At 41.7% G+C, this 21,012-nt stretch overlaps 1 protein-coding gene across 1 annotated transcript in view; it reads right to left on the reverse strand.

Annotated features, from left to right (window-relative positions):
• The window catches only part of GRIA2 (glutamate ionotropic receptor AMPA type subunit 2), a 235,329-nt gene that overhangs the window by 84,047 nt on the left and 130,270 nt on the right, over positions 1–21,012 (reverse strand). Inside the window, exon 6 of the mRNA XM_030192684.1 lies at positions 18,681–18,842. Within this exon, the coding sequence (XP_030048544.1) occupies positions 18,681–18,842 (162 nt within the window). The remainder of the gene's footprint in view (positions 1–18,680; positions 18,843–21,012) is intronic.

A 21,012-nucleotide genomic window follows, 5' to 3' on the forward strand; every position in this document is an offset into this window, starting at 1 on the left:
AGGATGGTTTGACCTAAGCTAAGCAGCAATGGTGTTCAAACAAAATTGAAAAGATACAAAATCTGGAGTATCAGAAACTGTTCAGTAAGCCATCATAATGTCATCTGCATAACAATATGGACTGACCCCAAATCCTTCTATTAATGGCTAAAGGATTCGGGGACAAAATTGGGCCATGCAGAACACCACTCACGATAGAAAGTTTATCAGATGATGTAGTTACCACAAAGTAATAGCCAAGTAAGTAAGATATAAACCAAGCTAATAACAACCCTCGCCTGAAATACCCAGTTCTCTTAGTCTACAGTATGCAACAATAGAGAATAATTTACATTAACAAAAGCTGTCTAATCAAGTGAAATTCTGGCACTGAAACCCCTATCCAGCTGAAATGAACTTCACTTAAATGAGATGCTAAAAGAATATCAGTACTATGTACGGTTCTAAACTCAGACTGATGGTCTTGCAAAGCAGAAACAGATTCAACATGCCACAGACTACTCCCTCAAGCAATTCTGAAAGGAAGGCACACACAATCAGCAGAAGTACTAAGTTCAGAGGTTTCCCAAACTTTATGTTCTCCGCCCACAGGGGTCTTTGGTTAAAGAGGCTAATATTGGCAGAGAGCCTCTTCTTGAGAGGCATCAGACTTATCTCTCCCTACAGTCCTCCCCGGGAACTCCATTCACTGGGTAAATCTCTCTTACCTGCAGCCTTCTCCTCCACTGCTAACTCCAGACTCCGTTCCTTTTATCTTGCTGCACCATATGCCTGGAATAGACTTTCTGAGTCAGTACGTCAAACTCCATCTCTGGCCGTCTTCAAATATAGGCTAAAAGCCCACCTTTTTGATTCTGCTTTTTACTCCTAACCCTTACTCACTTGTTCAGTACCCATGTCTTATCATTCCCACTTAGTAATTCCCTTATCTCTTATCGGTCCTGTTTCTCTGTCCTAATTAGATTGTAAACTCTGTCGAGCAGGGACCGTCTCTTTATGTCCATTGTACAGCGCTGTGTACATCTAGTAGAGCTATAGAAATGATTAGTAGTAGTAGTAAAAGGTATCCTTTTACTAAGGTGCTGTAACAGATTTAGTATGTGCACTAAATGATAAGATACCCATAGGAATATATGAGCACCTTATCATTTAACACACGCTAATCATTAGTGAGCGCTAAATCCATTAGCACACCTTAGTAAAAGGACCTCTTGGTCTATCAGTTGCTACCTTCATTGACACTTTGCTTGATTTTTGTGCGGGTAAGATCAGAGCAGGATCTTGCTGGCTGACCCTAAGGCAAAGTCTGAGTTCCTCTCACCTCCAGCTTAGTGCACAACAAATTATCTCCCCTCTCCAGGCAAACGTTTAGGCACAAGTTTAACAGATTAATCTGTGGGGAGAGTGAATCACTTGTTTACTCTTTCCATAAATATAATGACTAGGGGGTACACAATGAAGCTACTAAACAGTAAATTTCAAGCAAATCAGAGAAAGTGACTCAGCATGTAATTAAACTCTGGAATTTGTTGCCAGAGAATGTAGTAAAAGCAGTTAGCTTAGCAGGGTTTACAAATGGCCAGTATTCTCAATGGAGAAGCGTAGATAGCGGGGTTCCCCAGGGGTCTGTGCTGGGACCGCTGATTTTTAACATATTAATAAATGACTTAGAGATAGGAGTAACTAGTGAGGCAATTAAATTTGCTGATGACACAAAGAGGGGCATAATTGAACGAAAACGTCTATCTCCATGGGCGTTTATCTCCGAGAACGAGTCCGTGAAGGGGTGGACCGAACCGTATTTTCGAAAAAAATAGACGTCCATGTTTTATTCAACAATTTGTGAGCTGGGCATTTTTGTTTTTTAGTGATAATGGAAAATGAAAGCACCCAGCTCAAAAACGAATAAATCCAAGGCATTTGTTCGTGGGAGGGGCCAGGATTCGTAGTGCACTGGTCCCCCTCACATGCCAGGACACCAACCGGGCACCCTAGGGGGCACTTTTACAAAAACAAAAAAAAAGGTAAAAGAGCTCCCAGGTGCATAGCACCTTTCCCTTGTGTGTTGAGCCCCCCAAATCCCCCTCAAAACCCACTGCCCACAAGTCTACACCATTATTATAGCCCTAAGGGGTGAAGGGGGCACCTACATGTGGGTACAGTGGGTTTGGGGGGGGTTGGACGACTAATAAGCATTAAGCAGCACAATTGTAACAGGTGGGGGGATGGGCCTGGGTCCACCTGCCTGAAGTCCACTGCACCCCCTAACAACTGCTCCAGGGACCTGCATACTGCTGCCAGGGAGGTGGGTATGACATTTGATGGTGAAAATAAAAAGTTGTGAAACATCATTTTTTTGTGGTGGGAGGGGGTTAGTGACCACTGGGGGAGTCAGGGGAGGTCTTCCCCGATTCCCTCCGATGGTCATCTGGTCATTTAGAGCACTTTTTTGGGACCTGTTCGTGTGAAAAAAGGGTCCAACAAAAGTGTCCTAAATGTTCGCTAAAAACGTCTTTATTTTTTCGATTATCGCCCTAATGCGTACATCTCTCCTCGGCCGATAACCACGCCCCAGTTCCACCTTTGCCACACCTCTGACACGCCCCCATCAACTTTGTCCGCATCCGCGACGGAGTGCAGTTGAAAACGTCCAAAATCGGCTTTCGATTATACTGATTTATTCGTTTTTGTGAGATAAACGTCTATCTCCCGATTTGGGTCAAAATCTAGGCGTTTTTCTCTTTCGATTATAAGATGGAAAGTTATTCAAAGTTGTTAAATCACATGAGGATTGTGAAAAATTATAAGGGGACCTTACAAGACTGAGAGACTGGGCATCTAAATGGCAGATGACGTTTAATGTGAGCAACTGCAAAGTGATGCATGTGGGAAAGAGGAACCCAAATTATAGTTATGTAATGTAAGGTTCCACATTAGGAGTCATCGACCAGGAAAGGGATCTATGTGTCATCATTGATGATACGTTGAAACCCTCTGCTCAGTGTGCGGCGGTGGCTAAGAAAGCAAATAGAATGTTAGGAATTGTTAGGAAGGAAATGGAAAACAAAAATGAGGATGTTATAATGCCTTTGTATCACTCCATGTTGCGACCACACCTCAAATATTGTTTTCAGTTCTAGTCACCGCATCTCAAAAAAGATATAGTGGAATTAGAAAAGGTACAGAGAAGGGCGACGAAAATGATAAAAGGGATGGGAAGACTTCCCTATGAGGAAAGGCTAAAGTGGCTAGGGATCTTCAGCTTGGAAAAAAGATGGCTGAGGGGAGATATGATAGAGGTCTATAACATAACGAGTGGGGTGGAACAGGTAGATGTGAATCGCTTGTTTACTTTTTCCAAAAATACTAGGACTAGGGGGCACGCATTAAAGCTACAAAGTAGTAAATTTAAAATGAATTGGAAAAAATGTTTCTTCATTCAATGTGTAATTAAACTCTGGAATTCATTGCCAGAGAATGTAGTAAAAGCAGTTAGCTTAGCAGGGTTTAAAAAAGTTTGGATGGCTTCCTAAAGGAAAAGTCCATAGACCATTATTAGAATGGACTTGGTGAAAATCCACTGCTTATTTCTAGAATAAGCAGCATAAAATGTATTGAATGTTCTTGGGATCTTGCCAGGTATTTGTGACCTGGATTGGCCACTGTTGGAAACAGGATGCTGGGCTTGATGCAACTTCAGTCTGTCACAGTATAACAATACTTATGTACTTATAAAAAAGGTTTGAAGAAGTTCCTAAAAGAAAAGTCCATAAACCGTTATTAAGGTGGACTTGGGAAAATACACTACTTTTTTCCAGGATAAGCAGCATAAAATAGGTTTTACTCTTGTGGGATCTTACTAGGTGCTTGGACCTGGATAGGCTGCTATTGGAAATGGATACTGGGCTTTATATACCTTCAGTTTGTCCCAGTATTGCAATGCTTATGCACTTATATAATTACTAAGCACTGGGGGGGGGGGGGTCCTTTTACAAAGCTGTGGTAAAAGTGGCCTGTGGTAGTGTACGCACGTGTATTGGGCGTGCACCAGGCCAGTTTTTACTGCATCCACTAAAATTTTTGTTTTTAGTGGGACGGGAAAAGGGCCTGCGGTAAAAATGAAACCAGCGCATGCCCAAATCTGGCCTGAGCCCTTAACACCACCCATTGATCTGGTGGTAAAGGCTCATGCGCTCCATGCACAGTGACCTGTTGGCACACGCCAAGTGCTGGCACACGTAGGAGGAGATAAATAAATTATTCATCCAGGCATTATGGGTGCTGGCCTGGCAGTAGTCTCATTTTGGTGCGCACTGCATGCATATAGAGCCTACCGCAGCTTAGTAAAAGGGCCCCTGGCTCTCCTGTCAGAAGGATAAACAAGTGATAACGTTGACCTTATTTATACTTTATCATAGAAGTGGCCTCTACTTAATGCAGGGGAAATCTGTGGAGGTCCACTCTCTCAGCCTGTAGAAGTGTAGTTACACCAGTGAATGGCTTGTCTTACTCTCTATTCAGTACTGTCTTGCAGGGCCAATGTTAGACATGCTGAAATTTGGAAGGAGGCCTCAAAACCTTCCAGCAGTTTGTGCCGCCTTAGGCTTAGAGCAAGTTTGGGGCCCTCTGTAGTAAGGGAACTCAGGGCATTTGCCATGTTTGCACCCCCTAGCACCAGCCTAATGGTTAGTGCAGTGGACCTTGATCCTGGCAACCTGGGCTCAATCCCCACTGCAGCACCATGCAAGTCACCTAAGCTTCCATTGTCCCAGGTACAAAAAGCTTAGATTGTGAGCCCTCTAGGGACGGAAAAACTACCTGCATATAACGTGTACAGCCCTGCATATGTCTAGTAGCACTAAAGAAATTATTATTAGTAGTAGCCTTGCTGTCCTGTAACACTCATGACTGCTTCAGCTCCTTTTTCAATAACTGCCTCTACTGTTTGATGAACAAGTAGGACCATTTCTCCTTCCATGCAAGAACTGCTTCCCTTTCTCTGTCCCTCCTCCAGCTCCTTTTCCCTCTGCCTTGGTGAAAGGAAATCAATTTCATGTTCATCTGTCTTGAGCTTATATCTAATTGGTACATTCAAAGCACGAGGAACAGCGTAGAAGAGGCTAACTCCAGCAGGTTGTAACATGCTTAGGGGATTTTTTTCCTTTTACTGCACACAAGTTTCGATTTATTTATATTTTGATTGAAACCAAAGCATACGCAGTTAAAATTACAGCATAATCAAACCTACAAAATCAAAATTCTAGACATAAAAGTCAAGTTCATAACAGCATCTCCTACACCCTTCTCCTGCATAATTTCCCAGATTCTGACAACCTGTTCCACATTATTTCAACATCTCCACCCAATCCACTACTTGCAAGCAATAATAGCACTACTCTTTATCCAGTCACTGGTCTATAAGCTTTGAAAAATGAATAGTTCTTCAATAAAAGCTCCAGTATCTGACATCAGCTGAATCTGATATCAGCCCAGCTACAGAAAAAAAAACACATTTCCTAGTCACGTCAAAATGAAAATTCTTCAACAGAGGAATGGACAAATAAGCAGCAGCTTCAGATTTGAGTTTATAGACTTGAAGGACTTCTGACACATAAAGGAGTAGATTCTATATATCAAGCCTAAAAATTCAGCATCAAAATGAAAGTCACTTAAGTGTATTCTGTAAAGTATGCCTTCAGTTAGGCATACTTTATAGAATGATCCTAAATTTCCACACAGTTTATAGAATATGCTGAGTGCTGGTCCACGCAACTAAATTTAGTAAAACCTGGCATAAATCCTGACACCTAAATTAGACGCAGAGAGGGTGTATTCTATAAGCTCCCGAGGGGAACATTTCGCAACCTGATACAATCAATGGAACTAAGCCATGTAGACTACTGCAATGGAATTTATGCGGGATGCAAAGAACAAACCTTAAAGGAACTTCAGACCACTCAAAACACAGCAGCTAGGCTTATCTTCGGAAAAACGCGATTTGAAAGTGCAAACCCCTTTGCGAAAAACTACACTGGCTCCCAATCAAAGAACGCATTGTTTTCAAAATCTGCACTCTGGTTCACAAAATTATCTACAGTGACACTCCGGGATACATGACAGACTTAATCGACCTACCAACTAGAAACACATCCGAATCAACACGAACGTACCTAAATCTGCACTACCCAAGCTGCAAAGGACTCAAATACAAATCAACTTACGTATCCAGTTTTTCCTACATAAGCACACAACTGTGGAACGCATTACCAAAAGCCTTGAAAACTACGAATGACCACCTAAACTTCCGGAAAACACTAAAAACTAACCTGTTTAAAAAGGCATACCCTACCGATCCAACATAAATGCCTGATCTCTGCAACACAACAAAACTAAAGAACGTTATGGACATAACACAACTCTTCTGTTCTACGATTCCCTAGTGTGGCTGTGCCACATGAACTTTATCTTACCACAACATCACTTTGTATTTGTTTACACCGGAGTATGCAAACGCCTCTCCGGTACTATGTAAGCCACATTGAGCCTACAAATAGGTGGGAAAATGTGTGATATAAATGTAACAAATAAATAAAATAAAATAAATAACAACATGCTTAGATTTTAGATACACCCATGACCTGCCCACTCCACGCCCATGGTAATGCCCATTTTCAACTATGTGACTTAGAATTTATGCGCACCATGATACAGAATATGCTTGGCAAGTAGTGCATGTAAATTCTAATTAATGCCGATTAGTGCTGATAAATGGTTGTTAACATCCAATTAACAGCACTGATTAGCTTGTTCACAGATTAGCTTATGATCCTTGTTATGGAATTCGCTTTAATTTCCACATGAAAATCTCAGCGTGATAAATGGAATCCAAGGGAAAAATGCAGACACATCCTTTAGGTCCTTATGGATCAGAAATAAATTCTCGAAGAACGATCAACATTCTACAGGTAGCCAGTGCAATTATTCCTGACATGAAATGTGGAATGCCACCTATCAGTGGAGCAGCTGCATTCTAGAAAGCCTGCAATGTATAGCAATAGTAAGTATGGCACATGATTATAGTCACATAACCAGCCTAACACAGAGGCTAGGTGTCACCTGCTGTGGCCAAACAATGGAGCTACAGTAGTCTAAGGGAAGAAAGCAGCATGCACAGATTTAAAGTTTTGCCAACAAAGAACAACAACAAAAAATGCTGGCATAAGCACCACTGGTACTTTGGACCCATGGCAATAATCAAAGCAGAATTATGCATGTAATTTTGTTTTGATTATTGGTGCAAATCACGGGGGTACCATGTACCTGCAGTATCAGCACCAATTCAAGCAGTTTGATGATTTCACAACTTGAATCTCTGAGAAAATGGTTAGTAGCTGCATTAACATATAAAATTCCTTTCTTCATTTTTTTAAAATTTTGCACATGCAGTAAACTATATCTGGGACAGCTAGGCTCAAAGACATGCACATTCATCAAGGAATAATACATGCATTTGAAGAGAGTGCTGGTATTTAAAAGAGTGTTCATCCTAGCTGCTTTCAAGTGCTCACTTATGGGCTCATTTTAATAAAGTACAGCAAGTTTTTGTACTTACAGCGCCTTAGGGGCAAAATTTAGCATGCAGTAAGTGTATGCCCTGTCCAGGACAGACGCTGGTATGTCCAGCATCTGCCCTGCATTTACCAAACAGAGAAGTCACTTACTACTCGGCAGGGCCAAATTAAGTCCAACTGATGCCCTAAGCAAAGCCCAATAATAGTGCCCCTCGACCCTTCCTTTGCTTAACTGAAAAGACATTAAGACTCAATAAGTCCTGAGAAATATCATTACTGATCGAAACAAAACATCATGCACATTTATAATGATTGGAAAAGCATTGAAATTCATGTTGGATAATAGGTGTGGCAGCCATAAGAACATAAGTGTTGCTATACTGGAACAGACGGACGGTCCATTAAGTTCAATATTCTGTTTCCAACAGTGGCCAATTCAGGTCACAAGTACCTGGCAAGATCCCAGAACAGTAAAACAGATTTTATGCTGCTTATCCTATAAATAAGGAGTGTTTTTTCCCAAGTCCATCTTAATAAAGGCTTATGGATTTTTCTTTTAAGAAATTATTCAAACCTTTTTTAAACCTCGCTAAGCTAACTGTTTTTACCACATTCTCTGGAAACGAATTCCAGAGTTTAATTACACATTGAGTGAAGAAATATTTTCTTCGATTTGTTTTAAATTTACTATTTAGGAGTTTCATTGTGTGTCCCCTAGTCCTAGTATTTTTGGAAAGAGTAAATAAGCAATTTACATCAACCCATTCTACTATACTCGGTATTTTATAGACCTCTTTTATAACTCCCCTCAAGCATCTATTCTCCTAGCTGAAGAGCTCTAGCCACTTTAGAGTTTCCTCATAGGGAAGGCGTCCCATCTTCTTTATCATTTTTGTCACCCTTCTCTGTACCTTTTCTAATTCCGTTATATCATTTTTGAGATGTGGTGACCAGAATTGCACACAGTATTTGAGGTGTAGTCATACCATTGAGCGATACAAAGTCATTATAACATTCACATTTTTGTTTTCCATTCCTTTCCTAATAATTTCGAGCATTCTACTTTCTTTCTTAGCTGCCGCTGCACACTGAACAGAGGGTTTCAACATATCATCAGCGTGAAGGGGTAGCATCATATGTTAAGGAGAGCCTTGAATCAAACATACTAAAAATTCTGCAGGACACAAAACACATCTTAGAATCCCTATGGATTGAAATTCCATGTGTAAAGGAAAAAGGGATAGTGATAGGAGTGTACTACAGTCCACCTGGCCAGGATGAACAGACAGATGCAGAAATGTTATCAGAAATTAGGGAGGCTAACAAACTGGGGAACACAATAATAATGGGTAATATCAATTACCCCGATATTGATTGGGTAAATGTAACATCGGGGCATGCTAAGGAGGTAAAATTCCTTGATGAAATCAAGGACTGCTTTATGGAGCAGAAGGTTCAGGAGCCAAGGAAAATGGAGCAGATGGTTCAGGAGGAAGAATTCTAGACCTAGTCCTTAGTGGAGCACATAATCTGGTGCAGGAAGTAATGGTGCTGGGGCCGCTTGATAACAATGATCATAACATGATCAGATTTGATATAATCTCTGAAGTTAAAAAAAAACTCTACTTCAGAAATTCAAAACTTTAGCATTTAAAGGAGACTATGATAAAATGAGGATGGTAAGAAAAAAAAACTTAAGGGAGCAGCTGCAAAAGTCAAAAATTTACATCAGGCATGGATTCTGTTCAAAAATACCATCCTGGAAGTCCAGGCCAGATATATTCCATGTATTAAAAAAGGAGGAATAAAGGCCAAATGACATCCGGCATGGTTAAAAAGTAAGATGAAGGAAGCTATTAGAGCTAAAAAAAAAAATCCTTCAGAAAATGGAAAAAAGATCCGAATGAAAATAATAGGAAACAGCATAAGGAGTGGCAAGTCAAATACAAAGCCCTGATAAGGAAGGCAGAGAGAGACTTTGAAAAGAAGATTGCGTTGGAGGCAAAAACACATAGTCAAAACCTTTTTAGATATATTAGAAGCAAGAAACTGGCAAAAGAATCAGTTGGACCACTAGATGACCATGGGATAAAAGGAGCACTCAGGGAAGACAAGGTCATAGCAGAGAAATTAAATTAATTCTTTACTTCGGTCTTCAATGAGGAAGATGTGGGAGAGATATAGGTACCAGAAATGATATTCAATGTAGATGAGTCAGAGAAACTGAATCAAATCTCTGTAAACCTGGAAGAGTTCTCTACTATGCTCCTGTAAGCCTCCTCTATAAACCTCTCTGTCTGCCTCCGATCTTCCAAGTCTGCTATTCTAGCCTCCAGATATCAGACTCAGACCTATTCCCTGAGCGCTAGGAGCTCTTTGCACCAAGTAACACATATGACTTCTTGCTGACTGGGAGATAATCAATCACATGATACTCAGTGCAAAAGACTGGATAGCTCCCATCTAACTGCTGACCAGCAGTGAAAGAGTTAAGGGCATGATAGCTAGGAGAAAAAACTCTGCGGTGTCCTCCTTCCATTGATACCTAAGCATGTGCTTATTTTGCTTAATGGTTAATCCATGGTTGCTGCATAGGCACCACATTACAAGCAGAAGCACCCATGCTGTCACAGCATGTAACATGGTGCTGGGCCAATAAAATAAATAAAGCACTGCTGCAGTGGTGCACCCTCCCCCCATTTCCCCTGATCTGATTCCTCCACTCTCCCACCATATTCTCAACCTCCCCTACCTTTCCCTAATCCAATTCTCCCAAAGTCACAACCCCCAACATCTTCCCTCATTCAACCTCCCATGTCCAATCCCACCCAACTCATAACTCCGCAGTCCGATCCTCCTCCCCTAGTCAAAAAACTTCTGAGCAGAAGCCCCATACCACCAGGGAACCTGACTCCCCCCCCCCCCCCCCCCAGGATCTATCCAGGGATTTCCCTGGTAGTTTAGCAGCCCAGGGTGGAGCGGTCCCCCTCTACTCCCAACACAGGACTACATCAGATTCAAAATGACGCTGATGATAACCCTTATCGGTAGTCTCACAGTACTAATTCTAGAAGGCATCCTTCCATATAAGGAGAAATGCTCTTTATATGGAAGGATGATTGCCTAGCAGTAGAACTACAAGACTACTACTAGGGAGCATCAGTGCCATTTTGTACCTGGTGCAGTCTTGCAGCAGCAGCAGAGAAGAACTATTTCTACCCAAGGCCACTAGACTACCAAGGAAACCAGGTGAGTAGGAAAAGGTCAGGCTCTGTGGTGGGCATTTACATCTTCCTTGCAGGCTCAAACTTTTTATACATCTGCTAAACGGACCCTTTCCTTGCATTGCTAAGTGTGCCGTAGGGTCAGTGGTGTGCTGGAGCCGGCTCGCACCGGCTCGCAAGAACCGGTTGTTAACTTTGCTCGGCTCTTGCGAGCCGGTTGTTGAATTGCGTGAGCCGGCTCTCTTCCTCCCTCCCAATCCAGTCCCTTATGTCACGACTTCACGAATTCTTCGGGGTCGCTGCAAGTGCTGACTCTCCCATGCTGGCGCTGCAGGTTTGCATTTTAAAATGGCCGCCGAGACTTCCAGAGGCGGCCTCGCGAGACTTCTGCCGAAGTCTTGGAGGCCGCCCTTGTAAGTCTCGGTGGCCATTTTGAATCGCGAACCTGCAGCACCAGCGGGGGAGAGTCAGCGCTTGCAGCGACCCCGAAGAATTCGTGAAGTCGCTGACGTAAAGGACCGGATCCGGAGGGAGGGAGGAGGGAGGGAGTTGAATTCGCCGAACTCGGGAGGGGGTGGCAAGGGAGAGAAGGGAGTCGCTGGGCATTTGTGAATGTAGGGGAGGGGAGAGAAGGGTCGCTATAGGTGCATGCAGGGCAGGGGAGAGGAGGGTCACTGCTGGATATAGGTGGATGAAGGGCAGGGGACAGGAGGGTCACTGCTGGACATGGGTGCATACAGGGCAGGGGACAGGAGGGTCACTGGACATGGGTGGATGGAGGGCAGGGGAGAGGAGGGTCACTGCTGGACATGGGTGCATGCAGGGCAGGGGACAGGAGGATCGCTGGGTTTAGTTGCATGCAGGGCAGGGGACAGGAGGGTCACTGGACATGGGTGGATGGAGGGCAGGGGAGAGTAGGGTCACTGCTGGACATGGGTGCATGCAGGGCAGGGGACAGGAGGATCGCTGGGTATACGTGTATGCAGGGCAGGGCAGGGACAGGAGGGTCACTGGACATGGGTGGATGGAGAGGAGGGGAGAGAGAAGAAATGCTGGACATGGATGGTGGGTAGAGAAGAGTGAGGAAGGAGATGAGATGAGGGAAAAGGAAGAGAGGAAAAAAACTGCACATGGATGAAGAAAATAGGCAGAAGCTGAGGACCAGAAATGAAGAAGAAAGGAAGAAAGAAATAAATGGAAAGGAAGCCCTGGAAACGGAGTTAAGAGGACAGATAGCAGCAGAATCGGATACAGGGCCAGCATGGTCAGAAAAACAGACCACCAGACAACAAAGGTAGGAAAAAAATCATTTTATTTTCATTATAGTGTTTGGAATATGTTCACTTTGAAAATCAGGTGCTCAACATTAAAAGTTTATATTTATTTACTTATTTATGGCATTTTATCCCACATTAAACATGAATTAGATTGGAACCTGGGATCATATAATTTTTTTTTCCTGGAGAGAGTAATGCATTGTTTCCCCCCCCCCCCCCCCCCCCCCCCCCCCCCCCCCCCCGGCTATAGCCAGCTCTGCAATTTTTTTTGGGGGGGGGGGGGCGCAGAGGTGGACCGGGGGGGGCGCAGAGGTGGACCGGGGAGAGAGCCTGTTGTTAAAAATTTACCAGCACACTGCATGGGGTTCACTTCTGCACCAACCTTATTTATTATCTTCCTCTTCCCTCTACTGAGACTTATCCAGTCAATAGGCGGCATGACTTCCATATGCTGATGCAACTAATGCCTAAATTCTGTTGCCAGTTAGCCCTGATACCCTCAATATCTCCAGTGAAGAAATATTTGTCCTCTTTGACTAGGAGCTTGGATGGGGGTTTTGTCACTTGGGGGGGTATAGGATAGGGGGTGGAGATATCATGAAGGTGGTTCTGACTCTGGGAAGGAAATCAAAAGCAGGACTGATTGTAAGGGGAATTGGACTGTGGGGAGATGGAAGGTTGTAGCTTTGGGAAGGGATTGCACAAGGGTAGGGGGGAATGTCAGGAGGATTATGACTTTGGGGGGAAGGGATGGCATGGGGCTGCACCACCAGGGCAATTCTTGGTACAGAAGCCACACCATCGACAATTGGGACAGAAATGATCCATGCTCTAGCTGTCACAAGTGGTCACTCTTCCACTCTGCCCATATCTTGTCTGTGAACCATCACTACCCATGTTAAGAAGCTAGCATGTTTTTTTTACCCTGCTGACTGCTTTTAATGTGCAATGGCCGTTACTGCAGTTCTGCTCTAATATCTGCAGCAGAGTAAAAGCTGCATCTTAGTAATGGAGCTTTTTAGAAAGAGAGGAGATGGTAAGATAAAGAGGAAAAATGTGGCAATTAGCATGAGAATAGAGACAAACCACAAAATTAGGCACCAGGACCAGAATATTGACAAATTCTCTCTTTTGGGTGTCTCTATAGAGGATGAGCACACAGTTTTTGAAAGTGGAAGGAGTGGTGAGGAGATAAGGACGTATTTCTGCCAAAAAGAAAGTAACTACTGCAAGGACCTCTGTGCAAATTATGCTCTGTTTGTTATTTCTTTTTCATTGTATTGATTATTGTGTCTGGTTTAAGCATGTACCATTCTATGAAATTCCGTTTTATTATACTGCCTGGAAGCTGTAATAATACAGTATTAACGCGCTGGATAAAATGTAAGTCTAGACAATTTGTCTTTGAAAGTTTAGAAGAGTAAGAACAGAGCCTTCATAATTTACTGAGGGTTTCATTTGGATTTAATTCTTTTAGATAAACGTTTGGAACAACTGTCGTGGGAATGCAGCAAGGCACTGAAAAGCATTTATGCCTGCGTCAAAAGCTTAATGCTCTATTTGCTAGCAAAGCATGAACTGACAAATCACAAACGCTGATTCAGGCTCCTCTAAGAAATAAAGCCTTGTATAAGAAAAATCATACGTGCTCAAACTTTAAATCAGGATCTATGGGAAAATCCAACTTATGCATTACAAAGAGCTGCCAGGTTAGCAACTTTACCCTCTTCCAAGATGGAAACTTCGTGGACAGCCCTATATTTTTTTAACTTAGATCCCAAAACAGTATGGTATTTGCAGTCTCTAAATCTATTAAATGAAATCCATGTTGCGGGTCTCATGATGGAGTTGTCAGAAATCCATGATGGGCCTAAATTCTCCCTCTTGTAACTGAATAACTTTCTGTTATGTAATAGCTAACGAAAATATTTTATGAGACACACATTTTTCAATATGAGTAATCTTATAGCTGATTTTCAAATCGAAATTACTCAAAGAAATTCACTAATGTACTGAGGATACTTAAGAACATAAGTATTGCCATACTGGGACAAACCAAAGGTCCATCAAGCCCAGCATCCTGTCTCCAACAGTGGCCAATCCAGGTCACAAATACCTGGCAAGATCCTAAAGAAGTACAAAACATTTTATACTTCTTATCCCAGAAATAGTGGATTTTCCCCAAGTCCAATTTAATAATGGTCTGTGGAATTTTCCTTTAGGAAGCCATCCAAACCTTATTTAAACTCTGCTAAGCTAACCACCTTTACCACATTCTCTGGCAACGAATTCCAGAGTTTAATTATATGTTGAGTGAAGAAATCTTTTCTCCAATTCATTTTAAATTTACTACTTTTTAGCTTCATCGAATGCCCCCTAGTCCTAGTATTTTTTGGAAAGCATCAACAGATGCTTCACGTCTACCCGTTCAACTCCCCTCATTATTTTATAGACCTCTATCATATCTCCCCTCAGTTGCCTTTTCTCCAAGCTGAAGAGCCTTAGACACTTTAGTCTTTCCTCATAGGGAAGTCGTCCCATTCCCTTTATCATTTTCGCTGCCCTTCTCTGCACCTTTTCTAATTCCACTGAACACAATATTCGAGGTGCGGTCGCACCATGGAGTGATACAAAGGCAATATAACATCCTCATTTTTGTTTTCCATTCCCTTCCTAATAATACCTCACATTGTATTTGCTTTCTTAGCCGCAGCAGCACACTGAGCAGAAGGTTTCAACATATCATCAACGACGACACCTAGATCCCTTTCTTGGTCTGTGACTCCTAATGTGGAACCTTGCATGACGTAGTTATAATTTGGGTTCCTCTTTCCCACATGCATCACTTTGCACTTGCTCACATTAAACGTCATCAGCCATTTAGACGCCCAGTCTCCTAGTCTCATAAGGTCCTCTTGTAATTTTTCACAATCCTCCCGCGATTTAGTGACTTTGAATAACTTTGTGTCATCAGCAAATTTAATTACCTCACTAGTTACACCCATCTAGGTCATTTATAAATATGTTAAAAAGCAGCGGTTCCAGCACAAACCCCTGGGGAACCCCATTTACTACCTTTCTCCATTGAGAATACTGACCATTTAACCCCACTCTCTGTTTTCTTTTAACCAGTTCTGAATCCACAATAGGACACTGCCTCCTATCCCATGACTCTCCAATTTCCTCAGGAGTCATGTATGAGGTACTTTGTCAATCGCCTTTTGAAAATCCAGATACACAATATCAACAGGCTCACCTTTATCCACATGTTTATTCACCCCTTCAAAGCAATGTGACAGATTGGAGAGGCAAGAAAAGCACAGCTACAGTGGGATTTGAACCCACAATCTTGGGATCTCTACTCATCTTTTCTCCTGGTTGCTTCAACCATTAGGAACTACAGGCTGGTAAGTCTGTGGTATGTAAATTATTAGAAATGCTTTGGAAACAAAGAATAGTAAAAAGTTTGGAATCCAATAGATTACAGGACTCAAGGCAACATGGGTTCATGAGAGGCAGGTCTTCTTAGTCAAATCTGATTAATTTCTTTGACTGAGTGACTACAAGTGGATCAAGGGAGAATGCTAGATATGGTTTATTTAGATTTTAGCTATGACAAATATCCAAAATCCCTGACGTATATGATTATTTATTGAGAGGAAAAGCCTCAAAATCTAGAGGAACACGCTATCGCTGAGTCATCAGCATGAGGAGGTCCTCTAAATCATCATAGGCAAAAAACCTCTTTTTTTTACGCTAGTATTGCAAATCCGCTCAAATACTGACATAGAAAAAAACGTGTGAATTTTCACTAATCGGTAACTTATCTTTTCTTGTATATTTAGCAGTCAAAAACCACCAGCCACGGCCCAACTTCGGCCCAAGTTTCAAATTACTGCCTCAGGCCCCGTGGTACATAACTGAAAAAATAAAGCACTGTCTCTCTCCGAGTTCGCATTTGCCATACTAGCGTAAAAAAAGAGGTTTTTTGCATATGATGATTTAGAGGACCTCCTCATGCTGATGACTCAGCGATAGAGTGTTCCTCTAGATTTTGAGGCTTTTCCTCTCAATAAATAATCATATACGTCAGGGATTTTGGATATTTGTCATAGCTAGATTGTATTCTATTTCTCCACATATCCTTGCTTGCTCTGTGGTGGTTTAGATTATTTAGATTTTAGCAAAGCCTTTGACATGTTCCACATAGATGACTAATAAATAAACTGAGTGCCCTCGGTGTGGGCCCTAAAGTGACTAACTGGTTTAGGAACTGGTTGAGTGAAAGGTGATAGAGGGTGGTGGTAAATGGAGACCACTCTGAGGAAAGGGATGCTACCAGTATTGTGCCACATAATTCAGTTCTTAGACCAGTTCTTTTTCACATTTTTGTAAGCGATATTGCTGAAGGGCTGTCTGGTAAGGTTTGCCTCTTTGCAGATAATACTAAAATCTGTAATAGGGTAGACACTCCTGATGGTGTGGATAACATGAGGAAGGACCTAGCGAAGCTTGAAGAATGGTCTGGAATTTACCAGCTAAGGTTTTATGCAATAAAATGCAGGGTCATTCATTTAGACTGCAAAAATCCGAGGGAATGGTACAGTTTAGGGGGTGAAGAAATTCACTTTCATGCATAAAAAGAGGAGCAGGGCTTGAGTGTGATTGTATGGGATGATCATAAGGTAGCCAAACAGGTAGAAAAGGCGATGGTGAAACCATAGGGAGAGAGGAATGGTCAATAGAAAAAAGGAGGTGATTACACCCCTGTATAAGACTCTGGTGAGACTTCATTGTGTATAATCCTGGAGACCGCACCTTCAAAAAGATATAAACAGGATGAAGTTGGTCCAGAGGGCAGCTACTTAAATGGTCAATGGTTTTAATCATAAAGTAAATGGGGACAGACTTAAATAACTCAATATGTATACTTTGGAAGAAAGGTGAAGAGAGGAGATGTTTAAATTCCTATGTGGCATAAATGCACAGGAAGTGAGTCTCTTTCAATTGAAAGGAAACTCTGGAATGAGGGGGCATATAATAAAAGTGAAAGAGGACAGGCCGAGAAATAACCTGAGGAAACAGTTCTTCATGGAGAAGGTGTGAATTCGTGGAACGACCTCTCAGTGGAGGTGGTGGAAATGAAAACTGTATCTGAATTCAAGAAAGTTTGGAACAAATACTTAGGATCTCTAAGAGAGTGAATGGAAGAGTAGATGACATGGATGGGCAGATTGGATAGGCCATATGGTATTTGTCTTCATTTTTCTATGAGTCTATGATCCTTTGCATTTTGGAAGTTGCTGTGACACAAAGAATCAGAAACAAGCCGTATTTTCATCCAGTGAAAATTAGGTAAACAATTAAAAATAAAGATAACCTCTTATCACTTTTCACCAGGCTTTAACATTTCAAACACTAAAATTCAGACTACAGATGGCCACCTATCATTTTTATTACATTGTCAATTTTTTTTCTGGTGTTGATATCCAATGTCTATGAAATCAGTGGGCATTGTAAACACTATGATGGAACATGGTAAAAACCAAGAGAACTGCAGATACAGAATGATCTGCCACAGGACATTTGCAGAAGCTAGAATTCCAGTATTATTCATCTCCAATCCTCCTACCATAAATGTCAGAACAAAATGGTCAGACTATGAGATCTGTCTGCTTTCTACTGCGGAGACTGTAACCTGCTTCTACCCTTCAATAGAGACAAACACCAAATCTATAATCTGCGTTATGATTAGGGCCCTTTCCACACTGTACAAGACCCTAATCTGCCTTAGTACTTATAAACCATCCACCTAACATATCAAGATAGTCTTCGAGATGAAGATTAAATCCTCCCATCATGATCAAAGAATCAAGGGGATCCAACACCAGCCACTGAGCCACAGAAACTGAATCTATGGCAGAAACAGGGTTCAAAGCTCACAAGTAGCCCTTCTCCTTCCACCAACCTTAACATGGTCACTGGCTTGCCAAATCCATCCCTAAATACTGTCATCACTCCTTCTCCTTTTTTACCCAGTCATGGCAGATGTACATAAATATATCCTCTGGGGTGGGAAGGGGGGAGGGGAAGACCTGCTTTAAAACTATATCCATATGTCACTAAGGAAGTATTGTTACTAATATTAATAGCACATAAGTGGGAATATATCCATAAAAAAGAAGAGTAACCCGATGACTGAAGTGCTATACCACCAGGCAGCAGTATACCCGAGTGCTGTGGAGTGTGTATGGGATAATCTGAGGGTACTCTCAATTATATATAAAAAGAATCTAACACAGTACATAGTAATGACATTGGAGTTCATCACTATGAAGTTCTTCAATAGGTAGCAAAAAAAATCCTGGTTCTAGTAGAGTATTATAAATATATTGTAGCAGAGATTAGAGGATATTTGTTTTTTCGTTAAAATTATATCAGCATCAATGTACCAAGATTCAGTAATCCTATTACCTGATTTTTTTGGCCTTATTCTGCTCAGTTTCCACAGTTATTGTGCTACCAGACAGATGGGCAGAATGTCAACCTCCTATGTATATTTTCTTTCTAACATCCCATTTTAATGGAAAGAATAAAATGGGTCTTACCTTAATAGTAGAAGTGTGAGCACCTGGATATTCCTTTTCCTCTAGCGTTGACCATCGCTGTACAAATTTTGAAACCAATGGATCATCATAGTCTACTATCTGAAAGCCTGTCACATTAGCTCCTCCAAACTGAATTTTGGATAAATCTCCATCCGTAAATCCCTGAAAAGAAGACATTTTTTTTCATTAGTTCATTGATATTTCATAACTCCCTTTATATTTACTACTGGTTTGATATGCAAGCAGAACAATTTGACAGTTGACTTCTTATGATGACATTATCTGCCTGTCATAATACAATGTTCTGAGAGAGGGCTTGCTTTGAGGAAAGAGAAGGCACCCAGTATCAGGGAGGGAGATTTGCTTGGCAGGGTTGGGACCTGGATTAGGTGGTAGAGGCTTGATAAGAGTGAGAAAAATTCTTTTGATTTCATATTTTTTTTCCCACTGGCATTTTTACCTCAGGCTGGTTAACACAGAGAGTAATCAATTTCCTGTAGTAACAGGGATGCTCTTCACCACTGGTAACTGAAGGGAAAATAAAAAAAACTACAGTTTTACTATCTAGCTAACTTAGGGGCCCTTTTACTAAGCTGTATTAGGTGCTAACGCGTGCCCAATGCAGCTTTAAATGGTGTATCACGGGACATGCATAGGCATCCTGCGGTAACTGCCAAATTTGAGTGCAGTAACTGTCACCTAAAATATATTTTTACTTTATTTCTGAAGAGGCATGTTAGGGGGGCAGAGAGAGGGCATCCCTACACTAACCAGTTAGCACAGCTATATTACCCAGGGCTTTTTATGAGGGGGTACTTGGGGTTACTGAGTACCGGCACCTTTTCCATTGTCTGCTAAAGTTGACCCATGGACCCCAAGTTTTAATGAAAGAGCTCAAACCCTACACAATTCTGCCTTGTCATAGATTCTTTGACTGGTTGCAGGGTCCTGGCTATTGTGGGGTGGGTGATCACCCCACCCCTAAAGGGTGGCCTAGCATTTGAGTACTGGCACCTTTTTTGCTAGAAAAAATGTACTGGTATTACCATGCACTAACCCCCAGATTCTATAAATGGTGACTAAAGTTTCACATGCAAATTATCTCACGTAGCTGATTTGTGTGCACAACTTAATTGCTTAACAAGCTAATTATCACTGACAATTGGCCACAAACAACCAATTATTGGCACTAATTAGCATTTGCACACTTCCTAAGCATATTCTCTAAAGTGCTGCATGTAAATTCCGATACACAGATCTTAAAAGGCAGTGTGGCCATGGGAGAGGCATGGGTGGGTCGTGGGCATTCTTAAAAATTACACACACTACATAAGAACATAAGAATAGCCATATTGGATAAGACCAATGGTTCAATCTAGCCCAGTATCCTGCTTCCGGCAGTGGATGATCCAGGTCACAAGTACCTGGCAGAAACCCAATTAGTAGCAATATTCCGTGCTAAAAAATCCCAGGGCAAGCAGTGGCTTCCCCCATGTCCATCTCAACAACAGACTATGGCGTTTTCCTCCAGGAACTTGTACAAACCTTTTTTAAACTCAGATATGCTAACTGCCATTACCACATCCTCCGGCAACGAGTTCCAGAGTGTAATTATTCTTTAACTGAAAAAATATTTCTTCCTATTTGTTTTAAAAGTGTTTCCATGCAATTTCATTGAGTGACCCCTATTCTTTTTGAATGAGTGAAAAATCAGTTCACCTCCCCCTGTTCCACACCAATCAGGATTTTGTAGATCTGAATCATACCCCCCCCCCCCCCCCCCCCCCCTCCTCAGCCATCTCTTTTCCAAGCTAAAGAGCCCTAACTTCTAGCCTTTCCTCATACGGGAGCAGTTCCATCCCCTCTATCATTTTGGTCGCTCTTCTTTTTGAAGCTTTTCTAATTCCGCTATATCTTTTTTGTGAGACAAGGTGACTAGAATTGAACACAAGGTCGCACCATGGAGTGATACAGAGGCATTATAATATTGTCTTATTTTGCATCCTTCTCCTAATAATTCCCAGCATCCTGTTTGCTTTTTTGGCTGCTGCCAAACACTAAACAGAAGAGTGGACCCTAGCATCAGATAACTATGATTCAGATTATTCTTCCCAATGTGTATTACTTTGAATTTGTCTACATTAAATTTCATCTGTCGTTTGGATGCCCAGTCTTTCAGTTTCCTAAGGTCTTCCTGCAATTTTTCACAATCTGTATACATTTTGACAACTTTGAACAGTTTCGTGTCATCTGTAAATTTAATCATCTCATTTGTTGTCCTGATTGCCAGATCATTTATAAATATGTTAAATTACACTGGTCTTAGTATAGA

Source organism: Microcaecilia unicolor, chromosome 2 (assembly GCF_901765095.1).
Source record: "Microcaecilia unicolor chromosome 2, aMicUni1.1, whole genome shotgun sequence".
Classification (NCBI taxonomy): Eukaryota; Metazoa; Chordata; class Amphibia; order Gymnophiona; family Siphonopidae; genus Microcaecilia; species Microcaecilia unicolor.